At 42.8% G+C, this 24,011-nt stretch overlaps 1 protein-coding gene across 3 annotated transcripts in view; it reads left to right on the forward strand.

Annotated features, from left to right (window-relative positions):
* Nucleotides 1-24,011, forward strand: part of LOC147027889 (GRAM domain-containing protein 2B-like) — a 100,461-nt gene that overhangs the window by 33,825 nt on the left and 42,625 nt on the right. For all 3 annotated transcript variants that reach the window (XM_085877635.1, XM_085877637.1, XM_085877636.1), the window contains exons 2-7: nucleotides 9,763-9,834; nucleotides 10,122-10,203; nucleotides 15,161-15,233; nucleotides 16,000-16,103; nucleotides 16,829-16,927; nucleotides 17,081-17,152. In XM_085877635.1, coding sequence (XP_085733761.1) covers nucleotides 9,763-9,834; nucleotides 10,122-10,203; nucleotides 15,161-15,233; nucleotides 16,000-16,103; nucleotides 16,829-16,927; nucleotides 17,081-17,152 — 502 coding nt within the window. The remainder of the gene's footprint in view (nucleotides 1-9,762; nucleotides 9,835-10,121; nucleotides 10,204-15,160; nucleotides 15,234-15,999; nucleotides 16,104-16,828; nucleotides 16,928-17,080; nucleotides 17,153-24,011) is intronic.

The following is a 24,011-nucleotide window of genomic DNA, read 5'->3' on the forward strand; positions in this document are numbered from 1 at the left end:
TTCTGACAGACAGGCAGCAGCCTCAGACCTTGCTAAAATCACAAACTGGTCAAACACTTAGAATATGTATTTTAACCCTGAGAAATCCCTCACACTCTGATCTTCACCAAAATCGAAGGGACCTTATCACTAACCCTCCCATATACTTTCTGAACAACACTCTCAAAGAAGTTCAGTCATTCAAACTCTCGGGCCTCACTCTTGGCCATGATCTATCTCTCTTGAGAAAGCCGCATTTCAAAGTTAGCCTCCAAAGCCAGACATTGACTGGGCTTGGCACACCTGAGCCCCTATCCACCTATAAGGCTTTCATCAGCAGCTTATTGAAGTACTGCTCTTCCCTCTGGCCTGACACACACACCTTGCTCAGCTTGACACGGAAATCAAGGCCTCCAAGATCTTTGGAATCTCGTGATTAAGCTGTGTCTATGGGCCTATCACGTTGCCATTGCCGGCAGGTCGGGCTCTCTATGTTCTTCCGCCTCATTTCTGGTCTTGCACCCTCTGCCCTCTTGTGGCCCCAGAACAAAAAAAAAATGATCACCATTAAAAGATCTTGGAGTTCATATTTGTACATCGTCCCGACAAACCATTGTCATTTATAAAGGTGCCAAAACATGTAATGGTTTTCTTTATCTTTTTACAATAATCTATGACTCATGTCGGAGTGTGTACAGATTTTCTCTCTTTTTTATTGTTGTATTCATAGTTGAGGCTCGTGGAAGAGCTTGGACACAGAATGGACGAGGAAGCAACGTAACAAAAGGAACAGCAGAAGGAGAAAGGATAAATGTCAACAGTAGGGCCGAGGGAGAAAATAGCCAGAGACGGACCAACAAGGGAAGTGGGTAAAGATGAGGGGTAGTGGAGAACGCAAGGGATGGACAAGATTGATACAGAAGCAAAATCTGGGGGTGGGGGAGTGGAGGTGATTTAACGGGTGTAGAAAAGATAATTGATTTTGATGGGGGATGTTTTGAGATGGTGGTGAACAGTTGTTTTGAAGACCTGAGAGAATAATGACATTCATGAGATAGAAGAGGAAAAAAAGAGGAACAAATGAGTGGAGGTGAGCAGTGGTTCTAGATTTTCGCAGTTTCCTCGGAGAAGGCAGACGAAGACGGATCACTGACCTGTCTGTGATGGCAGTGATAGGCCCATAGACTCAGCTTCATTGCGAGAGATTCCAATGATCTTGAAGGTCTTGGTTTCCACATCATCAAGATGTGAGGTAAGGGTACCAGCCCAGAGGGAATAGCAGTACTCCATCAAGCTGCTGATGAAAGCCTTTTCATGGATAGAAGTTCAGATGTGCTCAGGAAGGACTTTGTATGATGGAGGATGCCCAGTTGGCAACTGGCTTTGGAGGTCCACTTTGAAATGTGGCTTGCCTAAGAGAGTTCATGGCTGAGAGTGAGACCCAAGATAACCGCATGCAGGATTAAGATGTAATTAGACCATAGTGTACTTTAACATGGTTAACAAAGACGTCAGTAAACAAAGTGGATATATACATAGTAATATGGGATTTGAACTTGGGTTCTTATCATGAGCCATCGATTCACATGTGAACACCAAACAAGCCAATCAACCCATATCGGTTTAACAAAGCAAAAAGTTAAACAATTCCAATTCATACAGTACTTTTGGAACTAAATTGGTTTTTACTTTCAGCAAACTTTAGCTGCCAATGAATGATGATTTACACATTTCCATTACTGTTGCAGTTCTGCAGTGTCACGCACATTGAAGCGGTGATTAACCCAAATCAACTGATCAACATGGGTAATGCGTGCGAGAGTCTCAATGCATGGTTGCCCACGAGCACCATCAATTGCTCAACACCTTGCACATGATCACAGTCATGCATGTGGGAGTCACAACATTTGGCTACACATTGGTTAAAGCACGGAATTAGGATTCCACGAGCGAAGGTTTGTTCATCCATTACTGATGAAGATAAATTTTAAAATGCGTCTTTGTGAACTATGATACTACGTATAACCAAACTGTGCAGATAATCGTGGTATTTTTGTTCTTCACAATCATGAAAGGATTATGGATCACAAAGTTTGTGGCATATGTTCGTAGCACCATCTGGTCATTCCTATGTGCAGAGCATTCTGGGTATTTCCAGACCTGCTGTGATTTTTTTTTTATTGCATCCCATGCTGTGGGACAGTATTTCATAACGAAGTGTCCATTGAATGAAAATGTGAAAACAGCTGAGATTTACAGTTATAGCTCCCCCACGCATTACCCATGTTGCCATTTCATTTGACAAAGTTTTCCAGGAATGTGTGGGGTTTCATATATCTTCCCTCTCTTAACTCCCCAGTAACATAACATTGGCCAAAAACCTTTGGTCCTTTGACATTCTTAAAACAAAAAGAGCCACAAGCTTAAGATATTTCCAAAAGAGCAAAGACCGATTCCATTGTTATTGTCACAGGATGGCCTTGATCATGCGTGCCAGATGTCAGATCAGGATTGTTGATAGGATGTGTAGTCCTGCTTTTATTGCCTTTCCAAACTCATCCGAAGTTGCCATGAGAAGGTGGTACTCTTTTTGGGAAGGGAGGAAGGCTAGTGGAGAATTCATGCTTATGACAAAATCAAACACAACACGTCAATGTCTTCATTGCCAGATTTGCAGACACTCTGTGCATAGACCCCCCCCCCCGAATCCCATCATTTCACACAGCCCTAATAAAATGTCTTTTTTCAGGTAAATTCCATCTCGCAAACACATGTACCCATGGACTATATTGTCAAGTGTTTCATTTTTATGTCTTAAACCTCCTTTTATACACTTTATCACGAACTAGCAAAAGTATCCGTCCCCAGTGATGGGGAAATGTTTCAGTTGATCGATCAATTTAATTTATTTAACGGACTTGGAAAAAGATTAATTGTGTTGCCCTCTTGGTTTCGCTCCGAGTCAAAGCTCAGCAACTTCGACAACTCACCGCGAAATGGCGGTGAAATGTCGGGCAGCAGAGGTTGGATTTGTCTGAAAAAGATAGCAAAATACAGCGATTTTAAATTGTCACTCCATGAAGATCTGTAATGTTTGTTGAGGTGAGATGTTTATTCGAAAAGTCAATTTGTGTAAAAGGGAAATAAGTTTTCACGTTGAAGTTGGTCTTCGATCTGTGCAGAAAGATTTCCAGGCTTCGAGAGATTTCCCGTTACTTCCGGATGTGGAATTGTCTATCAAGGACGAGCGGTTTGTGGAGGGAGAGACGTCCATGAATGTTCTCTCTCCAAGGATGTATGTATAGAAAAGGGAAGAGGAAGGACATTCCGTCCCGAGTGGCTTTGTCCAATCACGTACAATGTTGTACCGCACAGTTCAGTTCAATGTCAATCAATGAGTCTGACCTTTGAACTTCATGCCATGAAATAGCACCAATCTGCAGTGTAGAAGTGCGGAAGGTTAACAAAAAATGACCCTTGCTTTGTGGAATCTTAAGGCCATGCTTCACCCCCATCTGCATTCATATCGACAGTCGGGATTGCTCTATGTATTATGTTCTCATGAGCATTTATTTCCACTGGTGAAAAGTTAACGGAAATCCTTGAATATCTTAAATAGTCAAGTTGACTCCTTCTTTTGTTCTTGAAGGCCGTTGTAACAAGACGAAGACCTTGCTTTAGATGCTGTTTCAAACTAGTTACACTTTCATCACAGAGTTTATTTGCCACTGCGAGTGGGTTTATTGCTCAGGTTATACTGGGTGGTTTGTCAATACCTTCGCAGCAGTAGTTAGGGCAGGAATTTGGCCGTGTTCGCCAGCGATAGCTCGCCTACTCTTTGTGAAGGATACCGTGGGGTCTTTAACGTCCACCAACTAATACTAGCAAACAGAACAGCCAGTTTACCGTCCATCCGAGGGACGGAGCACACATTGATGAATAACCCTGCATGTGAAACACCAAGATGGCTGTTTATAGCTGGGTCGAGATTTGAACCAATGTTGGATGGCTACACAACTCGGAGGCAAGTTTGCTTACCTCCATGTTATCCTTTCCACCCATTCTACATAACCTATATATAAAAGTATCTGGATTTCTCTGTGCATCCTTCAGTCTTTCACGCTATTTTTGCTGTGACATCGTTACGGAGTAACATCTGGGACGTTATTACGTCTAGCACTAGACTGTTACGGGCACTGTATTTTTCATGACTCCATGAGAATGGCATTTTGCAAATTGGAAAAAAACAATTACGACGTCTGATTTCCTGGGAACATAAAACCTATTCATGATGTTGTTTTTTAGTGAATAAATGTACATGTTACTAAAATTAACGCTGGATTGTTGGCAGTAAACAAAATGTTTCTGGAATAAAAAAAATTGCAAATATTGACTGTCAATGAACTGTATAACTGTGGACTGTTATGAATTTGGAAATTTACTGCACTCAACATTCAGGTCCTATAGCTCAGTTATATCAATAAGTAAATTTGGATAGATAGCTCCCTTTTCCCTTGTCTAATGGGTAATTAAATGTCCATGCGCTGTGGAGTTATTTTGATAGTTAGGGTTTTTCTTTTATTTTTACACACCAACATCAACGCCGACCACACCGCATCAACCTCACCTTCACTTCGCTTCATTCACCTCACTCTGGCCGACGTCATGGTGGGCGGAGTTCAAGGAGGAGCCGCGCTGCAGCCCTCGACCAATCAGTGTGCAACGAGTGGGGTGACCGTCGCCCGGCCAATCAGATCCTGCGACCGGAGGAAAGGGCTCCGCGTGACGTCACCACGCCCCCGGGCCAATCAAGGAGCTTGCCGCCCGTTTTGGCCAATGAGAGGGAGGGTCACGAGGAACCCCCCCCCCCTCTGAAGAGGGGGGTATAATTATAGGCACGGTCTGTGCGTTCGTCGTTGTTTGGGTCCTGGCAGGAAGTGCACACACAGGTTCTGGTTCTGGTACTGGTGGGAAGTGTGAACATCTGCGCGCAGGGCGATTGAGTTCAAAGGGCGTTTGCGTATGGAGTGGTCAGTGCTGTGGAGGGTCTTCTCCCACCGGCCTTCGCCCTGCCGACTTCGTTCGCCCGGATCGTGCTGGGGGTCCGGTTTTGCCCTGAGGACCTGGTCCTTGAAGACCGCGCGAGGTGGACAGGTCCGAGTTAAGCCTCAATAAAGACCATTTGGTCCGATTCTTTGGGTGTGTGCGTATGTGTGTTCGTGGTGCCAGTCAGATAAGTAGTGAATTGTATATGTGCTTTTTGCCTGTATATACGTGCATTTATTAATATTCGGTTTAACTCTGCTCTTATGTGCTCCCCTCATCCCCTCCCCCCCCCCATTGTAAATGAACATCCCCATTTGCGAAATGTTTCAGCTCGTTCATGTCTATTCCTTCATTGGCTTCGCGTGCTGCGTGTTGGAAAATTAGCCAGGCCGTTGCCATTGTAACGGGATATTTGGGACCGACGGATCTCGGCGATCAAACCACTCGGATTGCACATGGAACGAGTACGCTAAGCGGCTCGTTCCGTACGAGCATCGTCGAGGGTGAATTTCCCCGGTAGTTTGGACCATGTGGGTATTTAGGTAAATTGAAATTGGCAATCGACCCTACCCTACGTGGTCTTGCTATTGGCGAACTTCGTTCCAATAAGGGACCCGTACTTTTCTGGAGTTTTCCGAAAAAGTACGATCTGAATTCCGGGCGATCGGTCGAGCCGACTCTGCAGCTCCATCTCGCTGTCGTGCTCGCGGCCGATACCCGGCCCTGTAACACTGTAACATACACAAGTTGTTGTTGAACTCCTATCAGAAAAGTGACAGGTTCGATGCCAGTAGCGACTCAAAATCCTGAACAAAATATCACCATGTGGGCCAGATGAGATACGGCCCATGGGCCGGAGGTTCCCCGTGCCTACTGTCGGGCTTAAACACTTTGATAAACGTGAAATGATACGAGGGTAAAGTAGAGCTTGGGGAACAATTAATTCTGGTGTTTCCATGTTTAATATGAGCTGGCAGTAATGTATGCATGAACTGCAGTACCACATCTCCTCGTTTGAGATATACATACCTGTGAAACCTGAACCCTTTTTCACCAGGGGTATATTGTGGAATTATATCGCTAATAATAAATTGTTCATGAATGGAAATTTACCAAGTTCCTACTCGATCCATCCTTCATATGACTTTCACTGTGTGTGGATACTTTATATCTCAAAAGGATGTATGTGGGGGTATCTGGTTTAATGTATCTGTGCATTAATAAAATCAGGAAATATATATATATATATATATATATATATATATATATATATATATATATATATATATATATATATATATATATATATATATATATATATATATATATATATATATATATATGAACCATGGCCTTATAAACACTATTATAGTTGAAAGAGGTCACAAAATCAGAAAACTTAAAAACAGCACTTTTGTAATAATTTTATCTGCACTTCTAATTATTCTGAACTGAATTTGTGCATCTGTTCAAATATGTATATATATATATATATATATATATATATATATATATATATATATATATATATATGTATATATATGTATATATATGTATATATATGTATATATATATATATATATATGTATATATATATATATATATATATATATATATATATATATATATATATATATATATATATATATATATATATATATATATATATATATATATATATATTGTTGTGGTTGAGGAAATTCGCAAACCACCATTCAGGTCCCATAGGTGAGGTATATGTGTAGTTAGCCCAAACCCGTTGTTTAGAGGGAATAAATGTCATTCATTCGGGCTGCGACCCTTTAAGATAGCCGTTTTTCTGTTCTATCTTTATTTTGAACCAACCACGTCCCAACCGCCATCACACAACAACCACCAACCGCAACGCCGCTTCACAACAACAACAACGCCAACAACCACGACCTTTACCGTCACAACTCTCTCTCGCAATCATCGCATCACCGCCATTCCAAGCGTCACCATGGCCAGGGACCACCACAATAAACCCTCCACCACCTTCACCTCTCCTCCTGCCGCCATTCCCGCACCGCTTGTGGGCACCGATCCTGGACTCGTACAGGGCGCGTGCCGAGCAGCGGGTGCAAAAAGCGGCCTTTCCGGGGAAGTCGGATCAGGAATGATTCACGCCCACTTCTGTTCCGTCCTATCAGCGAGCGTGGGGCGATTTGGGCCCGCCTCCAGGCGCGTCGGAGTATAATCGATATATGCAGATTCGAGGATCAGGAATGATTCACGCCCACTTTTCCTCCATCCAATGGGGCAGCGTGGCTCCGCCCCCGAGCCGATCCTGATCCAAAAATCTGCATATGGTTTCTCCTGTCGCACTATAAAGCGCCGAGCGCGGAACGGGCTCGAGTGGAGTTGAGAGTTTCTGTTTCGGGCTCGGGCGAGTTGGAGAGGTGTGGCAGCGGCAGAGAGAAGAGTTTCTGTTTCGGGCTCGGGCGCGTTGTGGCGGCGGCGAAGCGTGGCAGCAGCAGCAGTCAAGACGGGGTTCGGAGTCTGTCGGGGAGCTGCGGAGAGGGGAGGCCGGGAACGCGGTCGAGGTCGCAGTGGAGTCGCTCGTCGCGGGACCCAAGCAAGCCAGATATCCTCTTTCCCCAGAGCATCAACAACCCCCCCTGTTTCCCCCCGCGCTGAGATAGTGCAAGAAGGGGGCCCCCGTTCCCACCCCATTCCAGGCAGTGCCAGCGAGGCCCGCGGAGGAGCGCGGAGTCAGGGCACCGCCGCCATTTTGCGGCTCATCACCAGACGGGTAGGCTCGACGCAGTCTCGGCCCCAGGCCCGTCTGCCCCCTTGTAGTTGAGGGTGGCCCCTTTTTCTTTTCCTTTGGAGTATATGTGTTGTCGGCGCCGTCTGTGACGTAAAACTGTGTAAGTGTTGCCGTGTGCTCGCGTAGTCTGTAGTAGATCTGCATTGTTTCTTTTGTTACATTTGCTTTTGGTGCATAATTGTTGTGTTCTTTTTGTTACATTTGCTTTTGGTGCATAATTGTTGTAATTGTATATGTGTGCTTTCCGTTTGCCGCAGAATAAATGTGCCTTATGTTGAACTGTCTTTCCCGTTTCGCTTCGTCTTTTCTTTGATTGAATCTCCATCTTACTTCACGTAAAGGGTTGGTCGTGGGCTAAATACGCCCAATAATTAATCGGAACCGTCGAGGTTGACAATAACACCGCTCGGTTATCCCGATAGTACGGAACGGGTCGCTTAAAGTGGCCCGTGTCCGAAGTCGACCTGCGGCGAGGTGCGATCGCCCGGTCTACCCTCCGTGTGGGTACTTAGGTAGGTCAAATTTGGCGAACAACCCTATCCCACGCGGGGGGCCGATTGGCACGATCGTGGTGAGGCCGAAAGGCCCACCCGTGACTAGTTCCCGGCGTTAGTCCGAGAGGGTCACGACGGAATTGTCCGTCCGGTGGGCGACGTGCCGCGATTCGAGTTACGTGGCCGCTCGCACGCCGGCGGGCGCGAATTTGCAACAAAATATATATATATATATATATATATATATATATATATATATATATATATATATATATATATATATATATATATATATATATATATATATATATATATATATGTGTATTGTTTTGGATGTATATTAACAAAATCGATAAGAAAGGTGAGAGTAACGTTGATGGCACAGACATGATTGTCGAAATTAAGTTTATTATTTTCTTCCTTGTATTACATGCGATATGCCTGGTGTTGCCTGAATTGCTAGAGTGGTGAGCTTGGGATCCTCGGATCCTGATTTCAAATCCCACTCAGCTGTTGAATTAATACCAGGTGGGGTTGACTCTGCCTGTCATCCTTCTGAGGTCGGAAAAATGAGTGCCAGCTTTCTGGTATCCTGTGTCGGAGTGGTGACTCGTCCAGGATTGTACCCAATAGCCAAGGAGACTACGTAGGCAGCACCAACGCTCTGTCGAGTATGGTCCTAATGGATGGATGGATTACATGCTAGTAGATTCAATTTTGAATTTTTAATTTCTACATACGTATATATACAACACAGCATCTTTACCACGTGTGACTGATGAGCATGAGCACTTTGTTTTGACCTCAAAATTATCTAAAAGTAGTTTACAGTACATCTGACGGCCACATTCGAGCTGTGTGGTTACATGTGCTTTGTATACGTCGATTCTTCACCATTGTCGGCATTCTTGGCATCGAGAAAATGTTTGCCCGAACAGTGAACCATTACAACTAAGGTCAATTAAGTCGTTATCATTTCATGGTGCTCGGTAAGATGATGATTACCCCGAGTCCATTAATTTCCTGTATTTCCACATAGCATTTGGGATTTTGTCGTCTTTCCATCTCTCGATGATCGAGTAATATACATTACCTGCAGCACTTTTGTAATAATTTTATCTGCACTTCTCATTATTCTGTACTGAATTTATGCTTTCACTTGTAATTATAACACATTTCGAATGGTTGTGTGTAAATTGTTAATCGAGCGTCAATTTATGTACATTACCTTCACCCTTGATTTATTATAATAATGCTTGCCAAGGGCAGAGATTGGAGCTACAAGCAGCCTCTGTGTGTCTCCTTCATGCCTGGCGCTGCATATTTGTGCCAAGAACGGTTTGCCTGTCTGTGCACAGACTTCCTGTTGATGTCGCCCTCTTTATCCCACTCGTGACATTTTTATATGATCAGTGTGTACAGTACTAACATCTCCTCCTTCACTTTCAACAGTGGGGAACGAGGAGTGACGGAAAACGACGGCTCCACGACCAAGGTGGATCAACAGCCGGACAAAACTCTGAGGTTGGTGTGGCATTGCTCCGTATGGTCATTGAGCATTATTATCATGTCTGTCGTATCCCCCTACCCACAAGCATGCCATTGGCTAAAAATAACTATTTAGATAACGACATGACATTTGTTTGCACCTCGTGTTGCAGTTAAATGCTAAAGGAATGACTCAGAAATCAAGATAGGAGAAACATCATGGAGAATTCCTTACATGAATGTTAAGCTTGATCTCTACTTGCTTCCCAACATCTTTTGATTCAAACCAACTCTTTCCTTCCTCCTTCATCCATCCCCCTTAGACATACTAGCAGTTGTACAAAATCCAAGTCTGGAATGAATGGTCCAAGATCATACGGAATCCACCTTCGAAGCTCCAGTCACGTAAGAATTATTTTTGCTTTTCTTCCCTTTCTTGTTTCGTGCGGTTTTTTTTTTTTTTGACTTATTTCATGCGATGAAGGAGGATCAAAGTATGTAAAGTATTGCAAAAGGTTACATTGACCACTTTCCATGTTATCACCTTAAACCCACACCAGTTCACGCCAAACAACGTACTCCCTCTTTGTTTGTTGTGTCAAGTTTCCACCAGAAAATCGTGCCAAGAGTGTTTGTTTTTATTTATTTTATTTTGGGTCTTTTTATGCCATGAACAGCGAACCATGAGCGAAATTGTGTCCGCTGCTCTCATGTTGCCCGTCTGGTTCTGAGATTACTTTTGTTCTGCATTTATTTGTATCACAGTATTATCATGTTACCTTATATCCCCAGCTTATGGGGAACAATAATGTAGGATTGATTAAATTGTAATACCCTTTATGAAGAGGGCCAATAATAATGCCACATTTAGATGAATTACGAATAAACAATTTTTCCAAATGAACTTTTTTATTCATAACTGAAGAGATCAAACGAAACACTGGTATAGTTGAAGGAGGTTACATGTCAGGAATACCTGTGAAAAACTTGTACAAATCAAAATTCATTGGTTACTAAAGTATTCAGCCCTGAGGTCAGTACTTGATGGAAGCACCTTTTGCAGTAATGACTGCTTTGAGTATTTTTGGGTGTCTCCACCAGCTTTACACAGTGAGATGATGAAATCTTTGCTCATTCTTCACATGAAAATTGCTCTAGTTCTGCCAAGTTTAACGAGGATCGTCGATGGACTGAAATATTCAAGTCCCGCCATAAATGTTCAATTGGCATAAAGTCAGGACTTTTACTGGGCCACTCAAAAACATTTATTTTCTTCCTATTCAGCCGCTCCCGTGTGGCTTTATCTTTGTGCTTTGGATCATTGTCATGCTGAAATATGAATCTCTTACCCAGTTTCAGATTCATGGTTTATTCAAGCAGGTTTTCATGAAGGATCCTCCTGTACTTTGCACCATCCATTGTCCCTTCTATCCTGCCAAACTTGCCAGTCCTTGCTGATGAAAAATAGCCCCATAACATGATGCTGCCACCACCATGCTTGACACGAGTAGGGATGGTGTTGACTGGGTGATGTGCAGTGTTCAGCTTGCACCAGATATAACATTTTGAATTTAGACCAAAAAGTTCAATCTTTGTCTCGTCTGATGGCAAAACTTTTCTCCACATAACTGCAATATCATTAAGATTCTTTTTCACAACTTCCATATGAACTTTTAGATGTGTCTTTTTCAGTAATGGCTTCTTTCTTGCTACCTGTCCATCGAGTCCAGCTTTGTGCAGGGAACTGGATGTTGTTGATTGATGAACACTGAACCCTCATCTCGGACATAGAGCCTTGCAGATCTATCAAAGTCATTGTTGGATTTACAGTGACATCCCAAACCAGTTTCCTGCTCTCCCGGCTGCTGAATTTAGATGGGCGACCTGATCTAGGTAGAGTCTGGGTAGTATGATATGTCTTCCACTTCTTAATGATGGATTTCGTCATACTCAAAGGGATAATGAGCAACTGAAATCTTATAACCCTCTCCTGAATGGTGATTCTCCACCACTTCATGTCTGACTTCTTTGGAAAGCTACTTGGTCTTCATGTTTGCCTTGTTGGTTAACCAAGCGAGTCTCACCTTAAATCTCTTTAGATAACTGGGGGAGCTTCATTTTCAAGTAAAACCGCTGATTACATACAGGTTAAACCTATTACACTTGTATTGTAACGTTCAAACAAATATTTTGCTCTTAAAGTGATTTCGGGTTAATCGGGCAAATGTTTTGAATACTTGTGCAACTGAGAATCATCTGATTTTCTCTGTTAATGTAACTTATTCATATTTTATCTGCATTTTTTTAACTTTATCACTTTGGACTAGTTTCTGAAGACTCTATATATTAAGTTTGATTTGAAAGAACTTTGGAGGGGATGGAGGGTGAATGCTTTTGCAGGCCATTGTATACAAACCAAAATATGGCCCTTCCGACCCAATAAATACATCATGGCATTTAAACGCCATGAAAGCATGCATTCAGCTTAGCTTAGCTGCCCGGATAGCTTCAGCAGCGCATACTCGAGTCAATTTTAAAGACGAGGATTTAAGGTCACAAGTGAAGGATCGTGGAGTCATCGACCATGGTTTCGCAATTGTTGGAACTCACCAGGACGATCCACCACAATTGTTCACCTGTGACCATACAACATAGTTGGCTTAAATACTGCCAATACATCCCAGCTTGGTAAAGTAATAAATCACAGTTTATGTCCCATAATCAGTGCTGATGTCCAATTTGATTTCGCAAGCAGGATATTCTGCACTCTTTCTTGAGACAAATCCAACCTCCACCACCCGATGTTTCATCACCATTTTGCGGTGGGCGGTATAAGTAACTCAGAATTTTGGCTCTGAGTGAAACCAAGAGTGCAACACAATTAACATTCTTAAATTCCATGAAATAATTTCAATTGATAGATTAACTGAAACTTTTTCCGTCACTGGGGATGGGTACTTTTGCTTGTAGGGTATATTTTGGTGAAATGATAAATTGCTACACAAATCTGTTCATATTTCAAGCAGCTTATTGATGCTTTCTTTGAAAATAGAAATTATTTTTGGTACTTCTTGATGAAATTGGAGGTTATTGAAATAACAGTGCATGCAAGTAATAGGTCTACATGGAATGAAGGTGGGAGGGGAAATCGGAAAACTCATCCACCGCTTGGAAAATACGGATTAAAGGACTTTCATCTGTGCCGAGTTTTATGGCAGAGAAAATACTGTTTGACCTCCTCCGCTTCTCGTACGTACATAAAATGAGGTCGGATCCTGAATCACCATTTAATATATTATTCTCACCCCCTTCCCAAACATATTGTGGGAAGCATTTTTAATGTTCGCAATCTATGAGGTACATACTGTATAACATTAGCACCATGTGTTTTACTTTTGGAAAAGCCGGGAACCTGGAGTCAGGCATGACTCGTACACACACACACACACACACACACAAAGGCTTGTAAGAGACCCGCCCTAAGACCCAACTACAAAATTATGCAAATTCATTTGCTTGCTCAAAAGTTTTTGGAAATGTACCAAAAGTTAAATTTGGAAGCAATCTCATTAAAAATGCGTTTCCAAGAACTGGGATTAAAATGCTAAGATCGCATCAAATTAATAACAGCACAACTAACCAAACTTGCATTATCTTTGCCATTTAAATATAAGGAATGGATTGAATTAGGAAAAGATAAATTGAGACTGAAGGGAGGATATGGGAGTTGAGGTGTTTCAGAGAGTGAAGGGAAAGGGGGAAATGAGGGGATGGGGACTTTGCCAAAATTTCCTGCCATGTTAGCATACTTGCATATCACATATTTTCACTGGATTATTCCAACAATGAAGTTGAGATCATTCATATGGGTAGTTAGGATGGCAGAATATCGTAAAGACATGCACACTCACGTCTAAGCTGTCTATCCTGGGTTTTAATGTCAGCCCAGCTAGAACTGTCATCCTCATGTTTCATTGGCTGGGTGAGATCAATGTGTGTGCCGTCCCTCAGATAGACATGAAACTACGTTACCTGTCTGTCAGCATTAGATAGTGGACATTAATCATCCAATGACGTCCTTTGTGAAAAGTAGGCTTGCCGCCACCCTGGCCAAATTACAAATTCCTGCTCTAAATTACCGGGGGGACTGCATCAGCAGCACAGCCACACTTCCGGTAAACATATGATGCAAACCCAAAGCCATTTGCTGCATGCAAAAGAAGAAGATGTAGTTAGTTGGAGCTCTTGGGTTGGGATGTCTGAAGACAAAATTAAACACATAGTCAGTGAAAGCCTTAACTTTAACAAAACTGGAACTTTCAAAAGTGATGTTTTTATTACATGTTCTGTTTTCATACTTGACCTTTTTTCTGTTCCTTTTGTGTTTTTTATTGGTTTTGTGGATGGTCTTTGGGTAGTCTCCAGCGTTAAGGTATTGGCTAACTTTTGTTTTTTGTGCTTGGCATCTATACATAAACAAAAGGATGCTGTTAGTCTCTCTCTCTCTCTCTCTCTCTCTCTCTCTCTCTCTCTCTCTCTCTCTCTCTCTCTCTCTCTGTCTCTGTCTCTGTCTCTGTCTCTGTCTCTGTCTCTGTCTCTGTCTCTGTCTCTGTCTCTGTCTCTGTCTCTGTCTCTGTCTCTGTCTCTGTCTCTGTGTGTGTGTGTGTGTGTGTGTGTGTGTGTGTGTGTGTGTGTGTGTGTGTGTGTCCGTGTCCTATCACCCCTCACCGCTTAATGCAATTATCACCAAACCCCATAGACATCATAATTAACAATGTCTTGCAGCCCTGCTTCCGGCATCTGATTTAATCTCCAACTCTTCAATTTATCCCATTCGACCCAATCAAAAGTAGACTCGTGTCAAAGTGTTTTTCATGCCGGATTATGTCGTGGAATTCCGGTGGGCAGCCTTTCAAGCACAACCATCACGGGGTTGGTGTTATTGTCTCTATTTATTCCATTCATTGCGGGATTGTTGTTGCGGTTCTTTTGCCCTCCTGTCCTTTCAAATACCATACCATCCTAATCACCCTTCATTGACGTGTATATCCACTAGTTCAGAGATGATTCGGTGCCGATTGAAAGAGTAAAAAAAATTTCTGCAGATCCTTCTCCAATTTGAATTGCCTTACAACAAAATGTGTGACATCTTTTGTTGTAAACTTTATTTCTGCTTGATTTAATTGGGACACCTTTAGCTCTATTTGTGCAAAGTTATGTCGGAGCATGCCTGAGTTGTCGACAAAATAAATACTGTTTAATTCTTCTGCTTCAATAGGAAGTACAAGTGATCAATGTGCTCTCCCTTCTTCACATTTGTGCAACAACCCCACCCTCTTCTCTCCTACATTCATTTTTTCAGAAAAGGAAGAGAGGAAACCGTCAGTTTCATCGCATCTTCGTGGTTGTTCCTCTCGATGAATCCCTCATTGACAGTGAGACGAAACCTTTGAATTTATACACTTACTCAGAACACTGCTTGGTTTGTAATATGTGTACCTTCAAAGAAGAGCTGATTATTAACCCCCATTGGAGTAGTCCGAAATGGGGGCTTATGGATTTGGTCTCAATTTGTGCATGTGTGCATCCGCAACCATATCTCGGACATGCATATTGCATACACTTATTTTATTCGTACTTGGCACAAAGATTGCACACTATGGTATACATACATATGCACATCTTTTTATTATTTTTTTTCCACATCAGATCAAAGATGGCCGACTGGCAGCCATTTTAGTTGTAATAAACCTGACGTTGAACACGTCCTCAACCATTTCCCGGACAAGCATTTACCAATATTGTTTAAACTTGGCACACAGATAATGCATGATGGCTTACATATAAATGTCATTTTTTTCGAGATCAGATCCAAGATGGAAGACTAGTGGCCATTTAGTTACTTAATTGTGTCCCCAACCATTTCTCAAACATGCATAGTCTGATTTTGTTCAAACTTGGCATAAGAACAGTACATGATGGCATACACATGCTCTTCACTTTATTTTGCGATCTGATCAATGATGGCCAACTGGTAGACTGGTGGCCATTTTAGTTGTGCATAAATATGGGCAAGCCCTTTAACTCGGTACATCAAAATTACTGAAACAACGGGGGCTATGACATTTTATATCTTTTTTTACTTGTTTAATAAGCTGTTTTATGTTTTCATACGCATTGCCGTTTCCCCCTATGTTGCAGGTTTTTCGTGTGCGCTGCAGAAAGAAATGATCTACCAGGGCCGCCTTTTTATCTCGAAAAACTGGATCTGTTTCTATGCCAAGTTCTTCAACCGGGATCTTAAGGTGCGGGCAGCTAGAGGTCTGTGTTCTGAACTGCTGGACATTCTCACATTGCTGACTGTTTAACCAGTCAGTTTCCTTGGCAAAAATCATTTTGCAACAGGATTGTTTTCCACATGTCACCGATTCATAATGTACAGACATGTTGTCACTGAGGTGAACGGTTATACAAATGATTATACAATTTTCTGATGTCAGAAATTAATTGTTCTCCTGAATGTATCCAATTAAATGCTTTTCTCTCCCGTGCTTCAAGGTTGCAGCTCGTGTCATCTCATGTCATTTCCCATTCATAACCTAAGATATATTCTACCCTCTCAAAGTCTCCTTCAAATCACCACTTCTCTCTTTCAGACTCTGTTTGTTTGTATGTCCAATATCCGCATGTTCTCCACTGTCCTCCTATGTTGTAACTCCTTTCTTCTCTGTATTTTTTTTTACTTTTCCATAACCCTAGACTTTTTACTTAAAGTGATTGTTTCAAAGGGTTAAATAGTACATGTGTGATGTTTTACCTTTCTATACCCTACCTCTTACCTTTCTACCAGTTTTTATTTGTTCTGATTCTGATATATCAAGGCTCATCTCCATGGAACTATATGTATGGATGATAAGTCGGTATAATTTTCTGTGGCTGGACATTCCAGAGTCGCCTTTCAAGAGGATAACTTTTTCTTGTCATAGTAGCTACTCCATGTCCATTTATTTACCACCTTTCTTCTCCATAGGTTGAGATCTCCACGACATCGGTATGCTCGGTGAAAAAACAGAAAACTGCAATGGTGGTCCCTAATGCTCTGCGCATCATCACCTTCGATAATGATAAGGTGTGAAGCATAATTGACCAACCAGCTGTAAGTCCTGTAATGTGTGATTATATAACATGCTATATGCAAATGCCGAGAATGGGTGGCTAACATGGTTCGTGTCTCTTATTGAAAATGAAAAATCATTAACGTCATGGTTTCCTCCTTTTTCAGCACATGTTTGTTTCGCTCTTGTCCCGTGACGTGGCCTATGATCTTCTGACTAGTGTCTGCACAAACCTGCAGGTAATTGCCTCTTATACATACAGGAAACTCTTCATGTGAGATTACTAATAAAATAAAAATAAAAATAGTTGGGCATGCTTTGTTCCCATACTAGCACTTGGCTCATGAGACAGGTTATGATTACATCTTCAAATTCCATAAAATGTGTTGATAAATTATCTCCTGAAGTCTTTGCAATTGATATCAAGTAGAATGACTTGGTTTCCTTGTCCTACATTTCATACATGTACAATGTCTACCAGACACCTCCAACAGCGGTCCAGACACCTCCAACAGGAGTCCACCCGACATGGCATGCTATTTTTGTTTTGGGTATGTGGGTATGTTCTATAAAGTCACTGTAACAAATTCAGGTTGGACATCCCTGCAGATATTTTGCTCAATGGCTTCGAGCGAATCCAAGATGGCCACCATATCCGGTATTTGCTCTTTTGGCTCCATAAGAGGAACCAGTGCACATAAAGACTTCATATAAAGTTGAAATCACACATTTCTGGAAATGACAAAAAAGCAGCACTCCTCCATTAATTATTGTATGAATAGTAGTCAGAAAACAAATTGAGGCATTCTGGGCTAGTCCTCTACTGAGGCAGAGGGTTCAAAGAGGAGACCAAGACTATCGTATTTCTGATAAAATGGTGTCACCAGTTCCTGAGCGAGAATATACTTGGGAAGCGGCAGACACGCGACTAATCCTGCATGCCATATATGCTACACAGGAGATGTCTGAACAAGTCCTAATCCATGCAAATGACACCGACGTCATTGTACTCTGCCTTTATTATGCCAGCACAGACCACCTTGTGGGACTTAGAGCTGTGGATCCGCACTGAAGTTGACAAATATTTGCCGATCCATGCCACCGCAACTGCACTTGAACCATCATTGTGCTACCATCTTCCCTTTGTCCACAGTCTTAGTTGAGGCGTATGACAAGCTTTCCATATGGTACAGGGAAGAAGATACAGTTTGATGCAATGATGTCTGTTGATGTGCCTGCATGTGAAGTGTTTGAAAATGACAATCAACCTGAAGGTATTTGCTGAGGTGATAAAGCTATGCATCAGTGTGTACAGTAAAAATAATGACGACTGCAAGTCTACAGGCTTGCAATTTCCTCTCAGATGTCAGCTTTACTCCAAATCTCCTTCCACCCACAGAAGACTCATTCAATCAGCATGTGAAACATTGTGCTCTGGCTACCATAATTGACAAGCGGGTTCATTTGACAAACCCCCTGCTGCAACCACTCCATGTTGTGTGCTCCATAGCACGTGCAGACCGGCACTTGAGAGCACAAGTTGATAACACTTGAGGGCTTGTCCAGTTAGAATGTTAGATCATCATCATCATCATCACAATTTAGTGTCTATCTTTGGTCATTAGTTATCTCATCTCAACCAAAATTGCCAGGGGGCTAATGGTCTGTTATAACTCGTAAGACAAAGGTTTTAGCGACTTGGTCCCCCCCCTTCCCATGGGTTCCAAAGGGGGAATCGACATAAATTATCAATGTAAATGTGTCACGTGTAGCGCCGCTCCTGGTTGGAGGCGTGTGATGACAGGCCTTCCATTTTAATCGTTTTCACCTTAATTTTACATTTTCAGACAATTTCATAGTCAATTATGTTGCTTTAGACTCGACTGCAAAAGATCCAGACGAATTCTGGTAGTTTTTTTGCTTTTTCCATCTTGGGGAAAATGTTAGCAGTTTGGAGCATCGGTTGTGACGTACAGCTGCTGTTCTCACCACTTGCTCACTTAATTGGATTTTTGAGGTCATTTGACTGTTGTTCCTATTCCTTTCTTGCTTACTTCAGTTTAAATTTTTTTGTTACCCTTGCTTTATATTTTGGACTGCACTGTACATAAAATGAAGTTAACTCCCACTCTCCCCACCCCCCCCCCGACAATAATTTCCCCAGAAAAAGGTAGCACAAGCAGCCATGAAATGCTCAGAATCCCAAATTTTCCAGGGCCTGCCTACGGGCCTCGCCGAAAGGGCCCCGCAGACCCCTCGCCACATTGGCTTCTTGTTATGCACTCGCATGTCCTACTCTCCCCACTTTTCAACAGCGCATGACACCCTTGAGAGTGTATGTGAGGTTGTTTGGGGGCGGGGGGGTTGCGAAGGAGTTATTTGTGGAAAAAAAACAATGTAATTGGGGAGAGTATGGGATTTGGTGAGAAGGGAGTGGAGTGAAAAGGAATGAGATTTTTTTTAATTTTGTTTTATATTTTTTAATATACAATATCGAGGCTCATATAAGTGCTAACACACAGAACATATAACAAGGGGAGCAGGAGACAAGAGAGGCAGGAGAGAGAAGCAAAAAACAGTGGGGAACAGAGACGTTGGGAAATCTGTGGAAGGAAGAGGGATTCGGTGGGTTACACAGGGTAAACAAGATTGACATTACAGGGACTTTCAGGAAGGAAAGTAGGGAATTTGAAGGAGGTAGGTTTGGGGTGGATTAACGGGGGCATAAAAGATCATGGTTTTGGATGGGGGAAGATAAGAGATGGTGGTGAACACCTCTTTTGAAGACCTGGAGGGAAGAATGGGATTGAAGAGAGTGTGGGAGTTTGTTCCAAAGGTGGGGAAAAAAAAGAGGAATGACAGAGTGAAGGTGAGCAGTGATTCTTGATTTTGGTAGCTTGACCAGTTGGGGGTTGCAGATGGACTGAGCACCATGAGGAAATATATGGGGGGGAATATTGCAGACAGAGGAAGGGGGGGGAACAAGGCCAGAGAGGAGACTGTAGAAGACAGAGAGACCACCAACCTGCCTGTAGTGAAGTAGTGAGACAGTGACAGACCCAAATACTCAGCCTCATCGCGGGGGATACCAATGATCCTAAATGCCTTCGTTTCCACAGGTTGAAAGGAGATGTGAATAATAGTGGGAAAGAAAGGAAAACATCTACCAATTTGAGCATGTAATTTTAAGATTGTTACTAATAAAGTATTTATGATATGAGATGGATGGGGACAATGTAATTGCCTGACCCACTTTCTGATTTATTCCTTTCTTGGATTGCTTCACCATCTCCCTTCGCTGCTTCTCCATATCAGTCTGTATACAGTTGATACTTGTGCAACCTTTTAATAAGCGGAATGCATCACAAACCCAAATTTAAAATGCCCCTCTGAAAATTGTTAATGTATGTGTTACCTTAGCCTGCATAGCATGGTGTTGACTTTACGGTTAAGGTGGCTAGCTTAAGATCTTAGGGTCTTGAGTTTGAGCCCCTATCATTCCATTGAGATAACACCAGGTGGGTTGACTCGGCTTGTCATTTTTCCGAGGTCGGCAAAATAAGTACCAGCTTACTGGTAACTGAGGCACTGCATCAGCGACACAGCCACACACCCAGAAAATGATGCAACCAGCAGCCATAGGCTGCATACAGAATCAGAATGACAACAACAACCTTGACCTGCAACTATTTCCTAGTTATAAGCAGCCACTTACTTATTTGCAGATTGTTATGAGCAACAACTATTTGGCTCATGGTTTAGCCAAACTAGATTTGTCTCCATAACATGTGCCTCCCTGATTTGTGTTAATGCCTTTAATTAGTCAGTTCCATTAAATCCGCCATCAAAGTCACTCTGTTTCCAAACAATGAAGCAAGGTTGCTTGAGGGGTGTTTTCAATTTATCTGGGAGAGGCGAGGTGGTGGATGAAGGTCATTTCAGTGAAGTTGCAGCTGTTGTTCTGCAATGCAGTTTTCATGGCAAAACAATATTTTGTTGACCTTCTAATGCATCTGAGTTTTCTTTACAAGGCTAACATACTTCCTTCTAAAATATCCACGCAAGAATACTGGATTATAGCTTTGGTATCAGAAAGTCGTTCAAACTTCCAATGAAGGGATGGCATGGACACTCCATATATTTAATACAACACAAATCCTCAAACAAATCTACCAAGATTTATGGTTATAGCTGAGATATATATATAGATATTTATTTATGAGATACAATTTATGGTTATAGCTTATAAAGCTATAATGTATCCCACAGTGCACTCAGGATTTCACATCCAACAACACTCATTAAGCTCTTGGACAGCATTTCTGAGCTACAAAACTGACAGACCCAAAACATCCCGTTTTAATTCTTCTTTCATATTCTGTTTTTACAGCCTAACGCCCGAAACCAAAATTGGTGAAAGCTCAGTACTTGGATTAAACATGAATCTACTGCATTTTACAGTGGGAAGGTCAATGACGACTCAATTTTCATGACCTGAAAAGATTCCACAATCTAGGCAAAGCTGCATACCACGAAGGGCTAAGGGGAGATGGGCGGGACAATGCCTGCCAGTCAGTCTTGTGGGAGCGGGCCCACAGTGACACCGAGAGCCGATCACATGTAATTGGTGTGGTTAACAGTGGAATATTACTGACAGCCCTACAACAGGAAACTATTTTTTGTCTGACGACTGTTCCGTCTTCACATCCTTTGTGTTCCTCTGTTCATGTTCAACTGGCAGTTTTTCATCGAGCAATCGTGTTCAACAAGATATTTCATAGAGCAATTAAAACAAAATTCTGTAAAAAACGTAAATACCGTCCATTTTTTTTTTAAGTACAGAAACGAGTAATAAATTTTTTTTTTTTATTATTATTTTTTTTTTGTTAGTGTAAAAGGATGTAGGGATGGTATGCAAACAAGATAGGGAGGGTCACAAGAAAATATCTTGTTAAATCATCCCTGCATCTTTTCTTTGAATTGTGTGTGTGTGTCTGTGCACGCGCGTGTTCTTGGTTGTTATCTTAATATGTGGGTGTATGTATGTATGTATATATATATATATGTGTATATATATATGTGTATATATATATATGTGTATATATATATATGTGTATATATATATATATATATATATATATATATATATATATATATATATGTATATATATATATATATATGTATATATATATATATATTGTTGCGGTCTTCGCGCTCGCCGGCGTGCGACGGCCACGTAACTCGAATCGCGGCACGTCGCCCACCGGACGGACAATCCAGTCGTGACCCTCTCGGACTAACGCCGGGAACCAGTCACGGGTGGACCTTTCGGTCTCACCGCGATCGAGCCAATCAGCCCCCGCGTGGGATAGGGTTGCTCGCCAAATTCGAACTACCTAAGTACCCACGCGGAGGGTAGACCGGGCGATCGCACCTCGCCGCAGGTCGACTTCGGACACGGGCCACTTAAGCGACCCGTTCCGTACTATCAGAATAACCGAGCGGTGTTATCGTCGACCTCGACGGTTCGATTAATTATCGGGCGTATTCAGCCCACTACCAACCCTTTACGTGAAGCAAGATGGGGATTCAATGGAGGAAAAGACGAAGCGAAGCGGGAGAACAGTTCAACAATAAAGCACATTTATTCGCGACGAACGGAAAGCACACAAATACAATTCCACCAAATGCACACAAAAAAGAAAACACAATTCCATTTACACAAAAAGCAAACATAAAAGTGAAAACACAGTGCAGAGCTAATACCGACTACCGAGCACACGGCAACACTTATACAATTCTACTTCACAGACGGCGCCGACAACACATACCCAAAACCAAGGAAAAGAAATCCCCCAAGAATGAGGTAGGCCTGAGGCCGAGACCGGGTCGGGCCTACCCGTCTGGTGATGAGACGCGGAGCGGCGATGGCCCCGCAACCCGCAGGCCTCGTGGACAGTGCCTGGCAGGGGGTGGGAACGGGGCCCCCTTGGTCGCACTATCTCAGCGCGGGGGGAAACAGGAGGGGGTTGCTGATGCTCGGGGTATAGAGGATCTTTATTATCCCTGGTGTGCGTCTCCACCTCGGCCAGGTCGCGCTGCCGGCCTCCCTCGGGCGTGCAGCTCCTGGCACCAACGCGAGCACCCCCTCGTCCGACTCTCTTCAGCTTCTCCAGCCACTGCAGGCTTCGGGCTCCAGACTTCTTTCGTTCTCGTTTGCGACTCTCTTCGTTCTCTCTCTTCGTTCCCTTTTTGCTGACTCCGACCCGACTGACTGACGAACACCGTCCTTTTATCCCCCCGTAACTTCGCCTTTGACCCCCTCCCTTTGACCTTTCACCTCGCTCCCCATTGGCCCGAGAAAAAGTGGGCGTGAAGGCTTTTTGATCCACAAATTTGCATATATCGATCGCCCTGGGGGCGGGGCCAATTCGCCCCTCCCTCACCGATTGGACGGCAAAAAGTGGGCGTGTGTTGTTTTTGATCCGTTTTTGAAGCAGAAAATCCGTGATTTTGTACACGCTGTTCGACGCGCGTTCTGCATGAGTCCAACACCGGTACCCACAGCGGGGCAAGAACGGTGGCGATGCTACGGTTGTGAGGTGTGCGTGAAGGTCGTGGCGGTTGTGGTGAAGCGGTGGTTGTGGTCGGTGGTTGATGTTGTGGTTGTGATCATGGCGGTTGGTCCAAAATAAAGATAGTAAAAGAAAAACGGCTATCCTGAAGAGTCGCAGCTCGCATAAATGACATGTATTCCCACTAGACAACGGGTTTGGGCCTAACTACACATGCACTTACCGAGATACCTCACCTAAGGGACCTGAATGGTGGTTTGCGAATCTGGTAACCACAACAATATATATATCCTGGAGTTCAACCCCGTTCCACCTATATCGATACGTGGATGACATCTTTGCGATCTTCGAGTCAACCTCAGCATGTAAGGTCTTCTTGGCATAACTGAACTCTCTCCATCCATCCCTAGAGTTCACCTTGGAGATGAAATGCTCCGGAGTACTTCCCTTCTTGGACGTCTTGGACGTTGAGAAATCGTCTGACGCTTATAAAACCACAGTCCACCACAAGTCGACTTTTAT

Source organism: Eptatretus burgeri, chromosome 4 (genome assembly GCF_056783735.1).
Source record: "Eptatretus burgeri isolate ZD-2024b chromosome 4, Ebu_testis_v1, whole genome shotgun sequence".
Taxonomy (NCBI): domain Eukaryota; kingdom Metazoa; phylum Chordata; class Myxini; order Myxiniformes; family Myxinidae; genus Eptatretus; species Eptatretus burgeri.